This window comes from Dreissena polymorpha, chromosome 2 (genome assembly GCF_020536995.1).
Source record: "Dreissena polymorpha isolate Duluth1 chromosome 2, UMN_Dpol_1.0, whole genome shotgun sequence".
NCBI classification, from domain to species: domain Eukaryota; kingdom Metazoa; phylum Mollusca; class Bivalvia; order Myida; family Dreissenidae; genus Dreissena; species Dreissena polymorpha.
The window spans coordinates 2,024,228-2,043,167 of NC_068356.1; the positions used below are offsets into that span (position 1 = coordinate 2,024,228).

At 44.6% G+C, this 18,940-nt stretch overlaps 1 protein-coding gene across 2 annotated transcripts in view; it reads right to left on the reverse strand.

Annotated features, from left to right (window-relative positions):
- LOC127865609 (cytoplasmic aconitate hydratase-like) overlaps window positions 1-18,940 on the reverse strand; it is a 76,645-nt gene that overhangs the window by 36,362 nt on the left and 21,343 nt on the right. For both annotated transcript variants that reach the window (XM_052405479.1, XM_052405477.1), the window contains 2 exons: window positions 16,055-16,124; window positions 13,437-13,620 (listed from right to left, as the gene is read on the reverse strand). In XM_052405479.1, coding sequence (XP_052261439.1) covers window positions 13,437-13,620; window positions 16,055-16,124 — 254 coding nt within the window. The remainder of the gene's footprint in view (window positions 1-13,436; window positions 13,621-16,054; window positions 16,125-18,940) is intronic.

Genomic DNA, 18,940 nt, shown 5'->3' on the forward strand with positions numbered 1-18,940 from the left:
TCCCATTGATCAAGGTGGTAACATACCCCATCCCACGATGCCAAGGCCGTTGATCATGGTGGTTACATACCCCATCTCACAATGCCTAGCCTGTTGATCATGGTGGTTACATACCCCATCCCACGATGCATAGCCCATTGATCATGGTGGTTACATACCCCATCTCACAATGCCTAGCCTGTTGATCATGGTGGTTACATACCCCATCTCACAATGCCTAGCCTGTTGATCATGGTGGTTACACACTCCATCCCTCGATGATAAGCCAATTGATCTTGGTGGTCACATACCCTATCCCACAATGCCTAGCCTGTTGATCATGGTGGTTACATACTCCATCCCTCGATGATTAGCCAATTGATCACGGTGGTTACATACCCCATCCCACAATGCATAGCCCATTAATCATGGTAGTTACATACTCCATCCCACCATGCCTTCCCCATTGATCATGGTGGTTACATACTCCATTCCATGATGCCTACCCCATTGATCATGGTGGTTACATACCCCATCCCACGATGCCTAGCCCATTGATCATGGTGTTTACATACCCCATCTCATGATGCCTAGCCCATTGATGTGTTGGTACATGTACATACCCCATCCAAGAATGCCTAGCCCATTGATCATGGTGGTTACATACCCCATCCCACGATGCCTAGCCCATTGATCATGGTGGTTACATACCCCATCCATAGATGCCTAGCCCATTGATCATGGTGGTTGCATACCCCATACCATGATGCCTAGCCAATTGATCATGGTGATTACATACCCCATCCCACGATGCCTACCCCATTGATCATGGTGATTACATACACCATCCCATGATGCCTACCCTATTGACCATGGTGGTTACATACCCCATCTTTCGATGCCTACCCCATGGATCATGGTGATTTCATACCCAATCCACGATGCCGACCCAATTGATCATGGTGGTTACATACCCCATCCCATGATGCCTAGCCCATTTATTATGGTGGTTACATACCGCATCACACGATGCCCATCCCATTGATCATGGTGGTTAAATACCCCATCCAACAATGCCTAGCCCATTAATCATGGTGGTTACATACCGCATCCCACGATGCCTAGCCCATTGATCATGGTGGTTACATACCCCATCCCATGATGCCTAGCCCATTAATCATGGTGGTTACATACCCCATCCCACGATGCCTACCCCATTGATCATGGTGGTTACATACCCCATCCCAGGATGCCTAGCCCATTGATCATGGTGGCTACATACCCCATCCCATGATGCCTCGACCATTAATTATGGTGGTTACATACCCCATCCCACAATGCCTAGCCCATTGATCATGGTGGTTACATACCTAGTCCAAAATTAATATGCCTAACCCATTGATCAAGGTGGTAACATACCCCATCCCACGATGCCAAGGCCGTTGATCATGGTGGTTACATACCCCATCCCATGATGCCTAGCCCATTAATCATGGTGGTTACATACCCCATCCCATGATGCCTAGCCCATTGATAATGGTGGTTACATACCCAATCCCAGGATGCCTAGCCCATTGATCATGGTGGCTACATACCCCATCCCATGATGCCTAGCCCATTAATTATGGTGGTTACATACCCCATCCCACAATGCCTAGCCCATTGATCATGGTGGTTACATACCTAGTCCAAATATGCCTAACCCATTGATCAAGGTGGTAACATACCCCAAGGCCGTTGATCATGGTGGTTACATACCCCATCCCACAATGCCTAGCCCATTGATCATGGTGGTTACATACCCCATCCCAAGATGCCTAGCCCATTGATCATGGTGGTTGCATACCCCATACCATGAAGCCTAGCCAATTGATCATGGTGATTACATACCCCATCCCACGATGCCTACCCAATTGATCACGGTGATTACATACACCATCCCATGATGCCTTCCCTATTGACCATGGTGGTTACATACCCCATCTTTCGATGCCTACCCCATGGATCATGGTGATTTCATACCCAATCCACGATGCCTAACCAATTGATCATGGTGGTTACATACCCCATCCCATGATGCCTAGCCCATTTATCATGGTGGTTACATACTGCATCACACGATGCCCATCCCATTGATCATGGTGGTTAAATACCCCATCCCACAATGCCTAGCCAATTAATCATGGTGGTTACATACCGCATCCCACGATGCCTAGCCCATTGATCATGGTGGTTACATACCCCATCCCATGATGCCTAGCCCATTAATCATGGTGGTTACATACCCCATCCCACGATGCCTACCCCATTGATCATGGTGGTTACATACCCCATCCCAGGATGCCTAGCCCATTGATCATGGTGGCTACATACCTCATCCCATGATGCCTAGCCCATTAATTATGGTGGTTACATACCCCATCCCACAATGCCTAGCCCATTGATCATGGTGGTTACATACCTAGTCCAAATATGCCTAACCCATTGATCAAGGTGGTAACATACCCCATCACACGATGCCAAGGCCGTTGATCATGGTGGTTACATACCCCATCCCATGATGCCTATCCCATTAATAATGGTGGTTACATACCGCATCCCACGATGCCTACCCCATTGATCATGGTGGTTACATACCCCATGCCACGATGCCTAGCCCATTGATCATGGTGGTTACATACCCCATCCCATGATGCCTAGCCCATTGATTATGGTGGTTACATACCCCATCCCACGATGCCTAGCCCATTGATTATGGTGGTTACATACCCCGTCCAAATATGCCTAGCCCATTGATCAAGGTGGTAACATACCCCATCCCATGATTCCAAGGCCGTTGATCATGGTGGTTACATACCCCATCCCAAGATGCCTAGCCCATTGATCATGGTGGTTGCATACCCCATACCTTGATGCCTAGCCAATTGATCATGGTGATTACATACCCCATCCCACGATGCCTACCCCATTGATCACGGTGATTACATACACCATCCCATGATGCCTACCCTATTGACCATGGTGGTTACATACCCCATCTTTCGATGCCTACCCCATGGATCATGGTGATTTCATACCCAATCCACGATGCCTAACCAATTGATCATGGTGGTTACATACCCCATCCCATGATGCCTAGCCCATTTATCATGGTGGTTACATACCACATCACACGATGCCCATCCCATTGATCATGGTGGTTAAATACCCCATCCCACAATGCCTAGCCAATTAATCATGGTGGTTACATACCGCATCCCACGATGCCTAGCCCATTGATCATGGTGGTTACATACCCCATCCCATGATGCCTAGCCCATTAATCATGGTGGTTACATACCCCATCCCACGATGCCTACCCCATTGATCATGGTGGTTACATACCCCATCCCAGGATGCCTAGCCCATTGATCATGGTGGCTACATACCCCATCCCATGATGCCTAGCCCATTAATTATGGTGGTTACATACCTCATCCCACAATGCCTAGCCCATTGATCATGGTGGTTACATACCTAGTCCAAATATGCCTAACCCATTGATCAAGGTGGTAACATACCCGATCCCACGATGCCAAGGCCGTTGATCATGGTGGTAACATACCCCATCCCATGATGCCTATCCCATTAATAATGGTGGTTACATACCCCATCCCATGATGCCTACCCCATTGATCATGGTGGTTACATACCCCATGCCACGATGCCTAGCCCATTGATTATGGTGGTTACATACCCCATCCCACGATGCCTAGCCCATTGATTATGGTGGTTACATACCCCGTCCAAATATGCCTAGCCCATTGATCAAGGTGGTAACATACCCCATCCCATGATTCCAAGGCCGTTGATCATGGTGGTTACATACCCCATCCCAAGATGCCTACCCCATAGATCATGGTGATTACATACCCCATCCCACGATGCCTACCCTATTGATCATGGTGGTTACATACCCTATCCCTCGATGCCTACCCCATGGAATATGGTGATTACATACCCCATCCCACGATGCCTACCCAATTGATCATGGTGGTTACATACCCCATCCCATTATGCCTAGCCCATTAATCATGGTGGTTACATACCGCATCCCACGATGCCCATCCCATTGATCATGGTGGTTATTAACCCCATCCCACGATGCCTAGCCTATTAATCATGGTGGTAACATACCACATCCCACTAAGCCCATTAATCATGGTGGTTACATACCATATCCCACGATGCCTAGCCCATTATTATCATGGTGGTTACATACCCCATCCCACGATGCCTAGCCCATTTATCATGGTGGTAACATACCCCATACCATGATGCCTACCCCATTGACCATTGTGGTTACATACCCCATCCCACTATGCCTACCCAATTGATCATGGTGGTTACATACTCCATCCCAGGATGACTAGCCCATTGATCATGGTGGTTACATACCCCATCCCACGATGCCTAGCCCATTGATCATGGTGATTACATACCCTATCCTACGATGCCTACCGCATTGATCATGGTGGTTACATACCCCATCCCATGATGCCTAGCCCATTGATCATGGTTGCTACATACCCCATCCCACGATGCCTAGCCCATTGATCATGGTGGTTACATACCCCATCCCACGATGCCTAGCCCATTGATAATGGTGGTTACATACCCCATCCCACGATGCCTAGCCCATTGATCATGGTGACAAAATACCCAAACCCACGATGCCTAGCCCGTTGATCATGGTGACTACATACCCCATCCCACTATGCCTAGCCCATTGATCATGGTGGTTACATACCCCATCCCACGATGCCTAGCCCATTGATCATGGTGGTTACATACCCCATCCCACTATGCCTAGCCCATTGATCATGGTGGTTACATACCCCATCTCCCATTGATCAAGGTGGTAACATACCCCATCCCACGATGCCAAGGCCGTTGATCATGGTGGTTACATACCCCATCTCGTAATGCCTAGCCTGTTGATCATGGTGGTTACATACCCCATCCCACGATGCATAGCCCATTGATCATGGTGGTTACATACCCCATCTCACAATGCCTAGCCCATTGATTATGGTGGTTACATACCCCATCCCACGATGCCTAGCCCATTGATTATTGTGGTTATATACCCCATTCCATGATGCCTAGCCCATTGATTATGGTGGTTACATACCCCGTCCAAATATGCCTAACCCATTGATCAAGGTGGTAACATACCCCATCCCACGATGCCAAAGCCGTTGATCATGGTGGTTACATACCCCATCCCATGATGCCTAGCCCATTGATCATAGTGGTTACATACCCCATCCCAAGATGCCTAGCCCATTGATTATGGTGATTACATACCCCATACCACGATGCCGAGCCCATTGATCATGGTGATTACATATCCCATCCCACGATGCCTACCCCATAGATCATCGTGATTACATACCCCATCCCAGGATGCCTTCCCTATTGATCATGGTGGTTACATACCCTATCCCTCGATGCCTACCCCATGGAATATGGTGATTACATACCCCATCCTACGATGCCTACCCAATTGATCATGGTGGTAACATACCCCATCCCATGATGCCTAGCCCATTAATCATGGTGGTTACATACCGCATCACAGGATGCCCACCCCATTGATCATGGTGGTTATATACACCATCCCACGATGCCTATCCCATTAATCATGGTGGTTACATACCACATCCCACGAAGTACATTAATCATGGTGGTTACATACCACATCCCACCATGCCTAGCCCATAATAATCATGGTGTTTACATACCCCATCCCACGATGCCTAGCCCATTAATCATGGTGGTTACATACCCCATACCACGATGCCTAGCCCATTAATCATGGTGGTTACATACCCAATCCCACGATGCCTAGCCCATTAATCATGGTGGTAACATACCCCATACCACGATGCCTACCCAATTGATCATGGTGGTTACATACTCCATCACACGATGACTAGCCCTTTGATCATGGTGGTTACATACCCCCATTCCACGATGCCTAGCCCATTAATCATGGTGGTTACATATACCATCCCACGATGACTAGCCCATTGATCATGGTGATTACATACCCCATCCTACGATGCCTACCTCATTGATCATGGTGGTTACATACCCCATCCCATGATGCCTAGCCCATTGATCATGGTCGCTACATACCCCATCCAACGATGCCTAGCCCATTGATCATGGTGGTTACATACCCCATCCCATGATGCCTAGCCCATTGATAATGGTGGTTACATACCCAATCCCAGGATGCCTAGCCCATTGATCATGGTGGCTACATACCCCATCCCATGATGCCTAGCCCATTAATTATGGTGGTTACATACCCCATCCCACAATGCCTAGCCCATTGATCATGGTGGTTACATACCTAGTCCAAATATGCCTAACCCATTGATCAAGGTGGTAACATACCCCATCCCACGATGCCAAGGCCGTTGATCATGGTGGTTACATACCCCATCCCACGATGCCTAGACCATTGATCATGGTGGTGACATACCCCATCCCAAGATGCCTAGCCCATTGATCATGGTGGTTGCATACCCCATACCATGATGCCTAGCCAATTGACCATGGTGATTACATACCCTATCCCACGATGCCTACCCCATTGATCACGGTGATTACATACACCATCCCATGATGCCTACCCTATTGACCATGGTGGTTACATACCCCATCTTTCGATGCCTACCCCATGGATCATGGTGATTTCATACCCAATCCACGATGCCTACCCAATTGATCATGGTGGTAACATACCCCATCCCATGATGCCTAGACATTTATCATGGTGGTTACATACCGCATCATACGATGCCCATCCCATTGATCATGGTGGTTAAATACCCCATCCAACAATGCCTAGCCCATTAATCATGGTGGTTACATACCGCATCCCACGATGCCTAGCCCATTGATCATGGTGGTTACATACCCCATCCCATGATGCCTAGCCCATTAATCATGGTGGTTACATACCCCATCCCACGATGCCTACCCCATTGATCATGGTGGTTACATACCCCATCCCAGGATGCCTAGCCCATTGATCATGGTGGCTACATATCCCATCCCATGATGCCTAGATCATTAATTATGGTGGTTACATACCCCATCCCACAATGCCTAGCCCATTGATCATGGTGGTTACATACCTAGTCCAAAATTAATATGCCTAACCCATTGATCAAGGTGGTAACATACCCCATCCCACAATGCCAAGGCCGTTGATCATGGTGGTTACATACCCCATCCCATGATGCCTAGCCCATTAATCATGGTGGTTACATACCCCATCCCATGATGCCTAGCCCATTGATAATGGTGGTTACATACCCAATCCCAGGATGCCTAGCCCATCGATCATGGTGGCTACATACCCCATCCAATGATGCCTAGCCCATTAATTATGGTGGTTACATACCCCATCCCACAATGCCTAGCCCATTGATCATGGTGGTTACATACCTAGTCCAAATATGCCTAACCCATTGATCAAGGTGGTAACATACCCCATCCCACGATGCCAAGGCCGTTGATCATGGTGGTTACATACCCCATCCCATGATGCCTAGCCCATTGATCATGGTGGTTGCATACCCCATACCATGATGCCTAGCCAATTGATCATGGTGATTACATACCCCATCCCACGATGCCTACCCCATTGATCACGGTGATTATATACACCATCCCATGATGCCTACCCTATTTACCATGGTGGTTACATACCCCATCTTTCGATGCCTACCCCATGGATCATGGTGATTTCATACCCAATCCACGATGCCTACCCAATTGATCATGGTGGTTACATACCCCATCCCATGATGCCTAGACATTTATCATGGTGGTTACATACCGCATCACACGATGCCCATCCCATTGATCATGGTGGTTAAATACCCCATCCCACAATGCCTAGCCCATTAATCATGGTGGTTACATACCGCATCCCACGATGCCTAGCCCATTGATCATGGTGGTTACATACCCCATCCCATGATGCCTAGCCCATAAATCTTGGTGGTTACATACCCCATCCCACGATGCCTACCCCATTGATCATGGTGGTTACATACCCCATCCCAGGATGCCTAGCCCATTGATCATGGTGGCTACATACCCCATCCCCTGATGCCTAGCCCATTAATTATGGTGGTTACATACCCCATCCCACAATGCCTAGCCCATTGATCATGGTGGTTACATACCTAGTCCAAATATGCCTAACCCATTGATCAAGGTGGTAACATACCCCATCCCACGATGCCAAGGCCGTTAATCATGGTGGTTACATACCCCATCCCATGATGCCTAGCCCATTAATAATGGTGGTTACATACCCCATCCCACAATGCCTATCCCATTGATCATGGTGGTTACATACCCCATGCCACGATGCCTAGCCCATTGATCATGGTGGTTACATACCCCATCCCATGATGCCTAGCCCATTGATTATGGTGGTTACATACCCCATCCCACGATGCCTTGCCCATTGATTATGGTGGATACATACCCCGTCCAAATATGCCTAGCCCATTGATCAAGGTGGTAACATACCCCATCCCATGATTCCAAGGCCGTTGATCATGGTGGTTACATACCCCATCCCATGATGCCTAGCCCATTGATCATGGTGGTTACATACCCCATCCCATGATTCCTAGCCCATTGATCATAGTGGTTACATACCCCATCCCAAGATGCCTAGCCCATTGATCATGGTGGTTACATACCCCATCCCATGATTCCTAGCCCATTGATCATGGTGATTACATACCCCATCCCGAGATGCCTACCCCATAGATCATGGTGATTACATACCCCATCCCACGATGCCTACCCTATTGATCATGGTGGTTACATACCTATCCCTCGATGCCTACCCCATGGAATATGGTGATTACATACCCCATCCCATGATGCCTACCCAATTGATCATGGTGGTTACATACCCCATCCCATGATGCCTAGCCCATTAATCATGGTGGTTACATACCGCATCACACGATGCCCATCCCATTGATCATGGTGGTTATAAACCCCATCCCACGATGCCTAGCCTATTAATCATGGTGGTAACATACCACATCCCACTAAGCCCATTAATCATGGTGGTTACATACCATATCCCACGATGCCTAGCCCATTATAATCATGGTGGTTACATACCCCATCCCACGATGCCTAGCCCATTTATCATGGTGGTAACATACCCCATACCACGATGCCTACCCCATTGACCATTGTGGTTACATACCCCATCCCACGATGCCTACCCAATTGATCATGGTGGTTACATACTCCATCCCAGGATGACTAGCCCATTGATCATGGTGGTTACATACCCCCATTCCACGATGCCTAGCCCATTAATCATGGTGGTTACATACCCCATCCCACGATGCCTAGCCCATTGATCATGGTGATTACATACCCTATCCTACGATGCCTACCACATTGATCATGGTGGTTACATACCCCATCCCATGATGCCTAGCCCATTGATCATGGTTGCTACATACTCCATCCCACGATGCCTAGCCCATTGATCATGGTGGTTACATACCCCATCCCACGATGCCTAGCCCATTGATAATGGTGGTTACATACCCCATCCCACGATGCCTAGCCCATTGATCATGGTGACAAAATACCCAAACCCACGATGCCTAGCCCGTTGATCATGGTGACTACATACCCCATCCCATGATGCCTAGCCCATTGATCATGGTGGTTACATACCCCATCCCATGATGCCTAGCCCATTGATCATGGTGGTTACATACCCCATCCCACGATGCCTAGCCCATTGATCATGGTGGCTACATACCCCATCCCATGATGCCTAGCCCATTGATTATGGTGGTTACATACCCCATCCCACGATTCCTAGCCCATTGATTATTGTGGTTATATACCCCATTCCATGATGCCTAGCCAGGGGTTTTTTTTACTAAGAAAGTGACGCCGATATTCGGCGTCTTCCCCTACCAGAATTTTTCCCCTAAAAAACCATTTCCCCTCCAAAAATATAATTTTTCACCAAAATATAATATTTTACCCTCAAAGAAATGTTTTTTTTCTTTTGGTAAGTCGACACTTATCCAATTTGTACCATGTACAACGATCTCGTTCTCTCTCTCTCTCTCCCGACGAACACTCAAATCTGGGAATCCCAGTGATTCTATATATAGCTCTTAAATTACGTCATGGAAACCGGGGCAACTAATCGTATTAATCATGTGACTATTTTACTGGACTCCGGTCTTGCGCGAGAAGGGTGTTTCGTCAATTAATTACCGGAAACCAGTCGAATTTTCATCCGGGTTATGTGAAAGCGAAGATATAAACGTTAAAACAGGGACCTATACAAAAATTTGTTTGTATAGGTCCCTGGTTAAAACTGAAAAAAGTCTCACAATTGGCGTTCATACACAAACAAAATAAAACGTTCGGACTCGCAAAATATTAATTGTGTTGACGCATTTTTTAAGAATGAATCATCAAAAACCGTTGAAACCCAGCAGGATTCGGAGGTACATGTAATCAACATTGATTAATACTGTCGGATTATTGTGAAAGTGAAAGTAGACAATCGGCAGCTGCTGCACCTTTCCCTTCCAATACTGTAGCAGATCTAGATCGTTAACCCATTCATCATGAAATTGAAATCACAATATTGACATCGTTCCCCGGCCCTAGTTGAAAACATTTCCCATTATTAGAGCTACCCCTGCAACTTTATTTAGGACTTTGACTTTAATATCATACCTGTTCATGTGTTTGAGAACAAAAAGGTCAGAGACATGCCTCTTTTTCTAAAAACCTGAAGTCTGTAGGTGAGTTATAGACATTGAAATGAACAGTTTTTATTTTTTTCCCCAAATATGTCTCTTTCGCACTCGATTTTCCCCTTTTACCCAGCGTCCAGCGTCTTCCCCTTTTTCTAAAAAAAACCCCTGCTAGCCCATTGATTATGGTGGTTACATACCCCGTCCAAATATGCCTAACCCATTGATCAAGGTGGTAACATACCCCATCCCACGATGCCAAGGCCGTTGATCATGGTGGTTACATACCCCATCCCATGATGCCTAGCCCATTGATCATAGTGGTTACATACCCCATCCCAAGATGCCTAGCCCATTGATCATGGTGATTACATACCCCATACCACGATGCCGAGCCCATTGATCATGGTGATTACATACCCCATCCCACGATGCCTACCCCATAGATCATCGTGATTACATACTCCATCCCACGATGCCTACCCTATTGATCATGGTGGTTACATACCCTATCCCTCGATGCCTCCCCCATGGAATATGGTGATTACATACCCCATCCCACGATGCCTACCCAATTGATCATGGTGGTTACATACCCCATCCCACGATGCCTAGCCCATTTATCATGGTGGTAACATACCCCATACCACGATGCCTACCCCATTGACCATTGTGGTTACATACCCCATCCCACGATGCCTACCCAATTGATCATGGTGGTTACATACTCCATCCCAGGATGACTAGCCCATTGATCATGGTGGTTACATACCCCCATTCCACGATGCCTAGCCCATTAATCATGGTGGTTACATACCCCATCCCACGATGCCTAGCCCATTGATCATGGTGATTACATACCCTATCCTACGATGCCTACCACATTGATCATGGTGGTTACATACCCCATCCCATGATGCCTAGCCCATTGATCATGGTTGCTACATACTCCATCCCACGATGCCTAGCCCATTGATCATGGTGGTTACATACCCCATCCCACGATGCCTAGCCCATTGATAATGGTGGTTACATACCCCATCCCACGATGCCTAGCCCATTGATCATGGTGACAAAATACCCAAACCCACGATGCCTAGCCCGTTGATCATGGTGACTACATACCCCATCCCATGATGCCTAGCCCATTGATCATGGTGGTAACATACCCCATCCCATGATGCCTAGCCCATTGATCATGGTGGTTACATACCCCATCTTATGATGCCTAGCCCATTGATCATGGTGGCTACATACCCCATCCCATGATGCCTAGCCCATTGATTATGGTGGTAACATACCCCATCCCACGATGCCTAGCCCATTGATTATTGTGGTTATATACCCCATTCCATGATGCCTAGCCCATTGATTATGGTGGTTACATACCCCGTCCAAATATGCCTAACCCATTGATCAAGGTGGTAACATACCCCATCCCACGATGCCAAGGCCGTTGATCATGGTGGTTACATACCCCATCCCATGATGCCTAGCCCATTGATCATAGTGGTTACATACCCCATCCCAAGATGCCTAGCCCATTGATCATGGTGATTACATACCCCATACCACGATGCCAAGCCCATTGATCATGGTGATTACATACCCCATCCCACGATGCCTACCCCATAGATCATCGTGATTACATACTCCATCCCACGATGCCTACCCTATTGATCATGGTGGTTACATACCCTATCCCTCGATGCCTCCCCCATGGAATATGGTGATTACATACCCCATCCCACGATGCCTACCCAATTGATCATGGTGGTTACATACCCCATCCCATGATGCCTAGCCCATTAATTATGGTGGTTACATACCGCATCACACGATGCCCACCCCATTGATCATGGTGGTTATATACACCATCCCACGATGCCTAGCCCATTAATCATGGTGGTTACATACCACATCCCACGAAGCCCATTAATCATGGTGGTTACATACCACATCCCACCATGCCTAGCCCATAATAATCATGGTGGTTACATACCCCATCCCACGATGCCTAGCCCATTAATCATGGTGGTTACATACCCCATACCACGATGCCTAGCCCATTAATCATGGTGGTAACATACCCCATACCACGATGCCTACCCAATTGATCATGGTGGTTACATACTCCATCACACGATGACTAGCCCTTTGATCATGGTGGCTACATACCCCCATTCCACGATGCCTAGCCCATTAATCATGGTGGTTACATATACCATCCCACGATGACTAGCCCATTGATCATGGTGATTACATACCCCATCCTACGATGCCTACCTCATTGATCATGGTGGTTACATACCCCATCCCATGATGCCTAGCCCATTGATCATGGTCGCTACATACCCCATCCAACGATGCCTAGCCCATTGATCATGGTGGTTGCATACCCCATCCCATGATGCCTAGCCCATTGATAATGGTGGTTACATACCCCATCCCACGATGCCTAGCCCATTGATCATGGTGACAAAATACCCAAACCCACGATGCCTAGCCTGTTGATCATGGTGACTAAATACCCCATCCCACGATGCCTAGCCCATTGATCATGGTGGTTACATACCCCATCCCACGATGCCTAGCCCATTGATCATGGTGGTTACATACCCCATCCCACGATGCCTAGCCCATTGATCATGGTGGTGTGGGAGTCTGTGCCCACAAGGCTGTCCGGGTAAAGGAGCCCGTCCATACAGAACACAACACGGGCCAGGTACTCGAGGTTCACCTGATGCACGATGCCTGACCCAGGGGGCACTATCAGCATGTTCTTCAGGGCAGTGGCTCCCCACTGGAATACAGGCACCCAATAATGTGCAATCATTAATAGTCAAAACAAGAGGGCCATGATGGCCCTGAATCGCTCACCTGACTCATTAAGATCAGATGAAAACTATGACCTCTGTTGTCTACACAATGTTTTTCTATGATTTGACCTAGTGACCTAGTTCCTGACTCTAGATGACCCAAATACAATTCCAATCCAGATTTCATCAAGATAAACATTCTGACCACAGTTCATAAATATTGGATGAAAACTGTGACCTCTATTGTCAACACAAGGTTTTTCTATTTATTTGACCTAGATTTTTACCCCAGATGACCCAAATACAATCCCACCCAGATTTCATCAAGAATTCTGACCAAATTTCATAAAGGTTGGATGAAAACTGTGATCGCTAATGTCTACACAAGGTTTTTCTATTATTTGACCTAGTGACCTAGTTTTTGACCCCAGATGACCCAAATAAAATCCCAACCCAGATTTCATCAAGATAAACATTCTGACCAAATTTCATAAAGATTGGATGAAAACTGTGACCTCTATTGTCTACAGAAGGTTGTTCTATTATTTGACCTAGTGACCTTGTTTTTGACCCCAGATGACCCAAATACAATCCCAAACCGGATTTCATCAAGATAAACATTTTGACCAAATTTCATCAAGATTGGATGCAAACTGTGACCTCTACTGTCTACACAAACAAATTGTTGACGGACGGACGCACGGACACACGCAGGCACGCACAACGGACATCACACGATCACATAAGCTCACCGTGTCACTTCATGACAGGTGACCTAAAAATATGTGTCGGAGATTAACATGAACAGTTGTGGTTAAAATCCCATAGAAACAAGGGCTGTTTGTAAAACATGCATGCCCCCCTATATGGGCTATAAGTTGTAGTAGCAGCCATTGTGTGAATACGTTTTTTGTCACTGTGAATGGTGGTGGTGGTGGTGGTGGTGGTGTAGTAGTAGTAGTAGTAGTAGTAGTAGTAGTAGTAATAGTAGTTGTAGTAGTAGTAGTAGTAGTAGTAGTAGTAGTAGAAGTAGTAGTAGTAGTAGTAGTAGAAGTAGTAGTAGTAGTAGTAGTAGTAGTACTAGTAGTAGTAGTACTAGTAGTAGTAGTAGAAGTAGTAGTAGTAGTAGTAGTAGTAGTAGTAGTAGTAGTAGTAGTAGTAGTAGTAGTAGTAGTATTAGTAGAAGTAGTAGTAGTAGTAGTAGTAGAAGTAGTAGTAGAAGTAGTAGTAGTAGTAGAAGTAGTAGTAGTAGTAGCAGTAGCAGTAGCAGAAGCAGTAGCAGCATTACAAGACCAATACTTAAGAATGATCAAATGGGAAAAGGTAACCTAGCACTGGCAGTAAATATGGGGCTCATTTACAGGTCAGATTTGGAATCTCTGCTGTAAAATGAGATTTTGAATGAATTAAAGGGAGGCAAATCTGTAATAAAAAGAACATGCATAAACCGTAGTTGTTTCCCTTGTTTGAACCATGCTAAATCCTTACAAGTTTGGAAAGAATTGGATGAAAAATTTGGACTTTATTGCATAAACACCATTTTCTCAATTCAAGGGGAGGTAATTCTGTACTTCATGGACCAATAGTGCTCATTTTTTGTAGGGTTCGTGTCCTCATTGATATAAAGACACTGTGCAAATTTGGAAAGGATCGGACAAAAAATGTGGAAGATTTTTGAAAGTTTTCACAAAATAGGCAAAAACGAATAAACATGCAAAGTTCAACGAGCTCCTGCGGCCATGTTTTTTGACGAATCAAATTTCTTTGAACAACTTTTTTCAGGGGAGCCTTCAAAGATCATCCCTGTGAAATTTTTTGAAAATCTGATGAGCGGTTTCTGACAAGAAGATTTTTTAAGGTTTTTACCATATATGGTCATGGCGGCCATCTTGGTTATGTGATCAAATTTTTTTTAACAATTCTTTTGTCCCATGACCTAGGGATGCTCCACATGAAATTTAGTTGAAATTGGCTCAATGGTTTAGTAGAAGAAGATGTTTACAAATTGTTTACAGACAGACGGACGGACGGACGCCGGACGCTGAGTGATCACAATAGCTCACCCCGAGCTATCGCTCAGGTGAGCTAATAAGAGTTTGAAATATTATGTAACTTATGATCGCAGTTAAATATTACAATATCGAAGAGTAGGGCAGTACTGGTGTGGTAAATGTTAAGCCATACTAAACAACATAATGCTCATAATTTGCAGGTTGCAACTTGTGAATCAAGGATAGACTTGACAAATTAAAGCTTTTTATTTCAGTGAAAAAGCATAAAATTATGGTTTCATATTCAAATCAATTCACTCAAATACTTGGACGAACAAAAAGCGTAGACATAAATGTTTTTTAAATTGGTTAATTTATTTCACAGATGTACGCACGCACGCACGCACGCGGGCACAGAGGTACTTACCTTGAGGAAGACAAATCTCTCCTTGTTCCTCTCAAACTCCATCAGTTGGTTCTGCTCCAGGGCATCCGCACTGAAAAACAACAATATGTCCGTTAAAAACTGGTGAATGTACAACGTAGACAGTCTGCCCTAGACAACAACTCACTTCATAGCAAACAGGCTTTTAAAATTTGACACAGACTGTTCCAGCAACGTAAAAATAACAAGGGCTGTTTGTAAAACATGCATGCCCCCCTATATGGGCTATAAGTTGTAGTAGCAGCCATTGTATGAATACGTTTTTTGTCACTGTGAACAACGGTGGTGGTGGTGGTGGTGGTGGTGGTGGTGGTGGTGGTGGTGGTGGTCGTGGTGGTCGTGGTGGTGGTGGTGGTGTAGTAGTAGTAGTAGTAGTAGTAGTAGTAGTAGTAGTAGTAGTAGTAGTAGGTGGTGGTGGTGTAGTAGTAGTAGTAGTAGTAGTAGTAGTAGTAGTAGTAGTAGTAGTAGTAGTAGTAGTAGTAGTAGCAGTAGCAGTAGAAGTAGCAGTAGCAGTAGCAGCAGCAGCAGCATTACAATAACAATACTTAAGAATGATCAAATGGGAAAAGGTAACCTAGCACTGGCAGTAAATATGGGGCTCATTTACAGGTCAGATTTGGAATCTCTGCTGTAAAATGAGATTTAAAATGAATTTAAGGGAGGCAAATGCTGTAATAAAAAGAGCATGCATAAACGGTAGTTGTTTCCCTTGTTTGAACCATGCTAAATCCTTAAAATGCCTATTTCAAGTAACTGTGACCTTCACCTGTGACCTTTGACCTAGTGACCTCAAAATCAATAGGGGTCATCTACGAGTCATGATCAATGTACCTTTGAAGTTTCATGATCCTAGCCCCAAGCGTTTTTGAGTTATCATCCGGAAACCACCTGGTGGACGGACCGACAGACAGACTTAAAATGCCTATTTCCAGTAACTGTGACCTTCACCTGTGACCTTGACCTTTGACCTAAAAATCAATAGGGGTCATCTGCGAGTCATGATCAATGTACCTATGAAGTTTCATGATCCTAGCCCCAAGCGTTCTTGAGTTATCATCCGGAAACCACCTGGTGGACGGACCGACAGACAACCTGGTGGACGGACCGACAGACAGACCGACATGAGCAAAGCAATATACCCCCTCTTCTTTGAAGGGGGGCATAATAAATACTGTAATAATTACAGGCAATCTGTAATAGAAGTTTCCAAATAAAAAGCAAAGAGAAACACACTGTAACATTCACATGCCATATGTAACAGAATGTATTAAAACTTCTAACCAACCACCTGCACTAACATGCATACTGCACTAATAATTAGCAATATTACGCAGCAGTTATCAGGCACATGCAATTGGATATACTGATCAGATACACTTTACATAGATTGAACACAATCACACGCAATATGTCATACACTGAACAAATCACATGCAGATACAAAATAAAATCACATGTAACATTATAAAGACTAGAATAAATACACGCAATATAGCAAACAGTGAGTTTTAGTGATTATTTGATGCTCAAATTCCTCCCATTCTCTTGCTCATACAGCCTGTATTTTTCCATTTTAAAGTAGTAGTGTTTAAAAATCTAAGCTCTATTCTGAAAAAATGACTAAATTAAAATAAAAATTACCAGTAAGAGGCAATTTTGTATATGTTTGTCGCTATTATTTTTAAACAAAGTTTAGTTAGTTATTTTAAATAAGCATTTGAAGCAAAGACTTAAAACAAAGTAGAAAATAAACATGTATTCATGCTTATCAACATTAATATAATTCACCCTTTGTCTTGAAATACTCCATCTGAAGGGCCCGCCACCCTGACCCCAAATTTAAACAAGAGGGCAAAAGGCTCAAATAAGAACAGAATCAAATAAACTGTTATTAGCAGATTTGGTGATGTATTTTACCTTGGCTGAGATATGATTAGATCACATGCTTTGATAACGCCCTTTGAAGACATGTTTTCAAATAACTGGATTTTTGTTAAATCAGCTGAGATATCATTACGACAAAGGTTTCATGCCTATATATTTCGCAACATTACAATATGCAATATTGGGTGATGACTTCTATCAGCTTAGCCTATATGTTAAATGCAGCTAGTATTAAAAACTGAATTTTTTAGCCATATTTTTGTAACAGCTTTTCTCTAACTAGCAACATGCAATGGAGGGTTTGAAAACATTGAACAATATCCTGATACTTTCATATTTTTGGGAGCATCCTTATCAACATCAGAACATAAAGAAACTATTTCAATCATATACATAGAGAATAATAGGTTAGTGTTGATTATAGATCAGGTTTATCATGCAAGGCTTAGAAAACAAAAAGCAGGAGCCTTGGCGACACTAATCTATTATTCTATTTATCCCACTTTTTATTTTGTAAACTTTTTTGTTTAAACAAAATTAGTTTGACTGGATAATTTCGCTGGATTTATGACGTCATTTCGTCGAAATATTGACGTCATTTCCTGCCGTTGATTATAGATTATATTTAATCAATGGGGCTTTAATCAACCGAATTCGCTGTAAAAGTGGGATAAAATATGATACAGATTAAATCAATCACCATAAGAACATATACTTTCACATACAATTTTGCATGAATCTTAAGATCTACCACATTTTGATAGAATGACTTTTTTATGTTGTAATAATGAATAAATGATAATCCATAGATTCAAATGATGAAATACAATAAAATTATCGCAATTGTACTGAGCTATAAGAGAAAATCAAAAATTTGTTTAAAGTAATATAAACATAAGGCAACTTTTTTAATGTAATAATAAAAATGCACATGTATGTATATATGTGCTGTGTAACTAAGATCATAATGACTAACATTGTAAG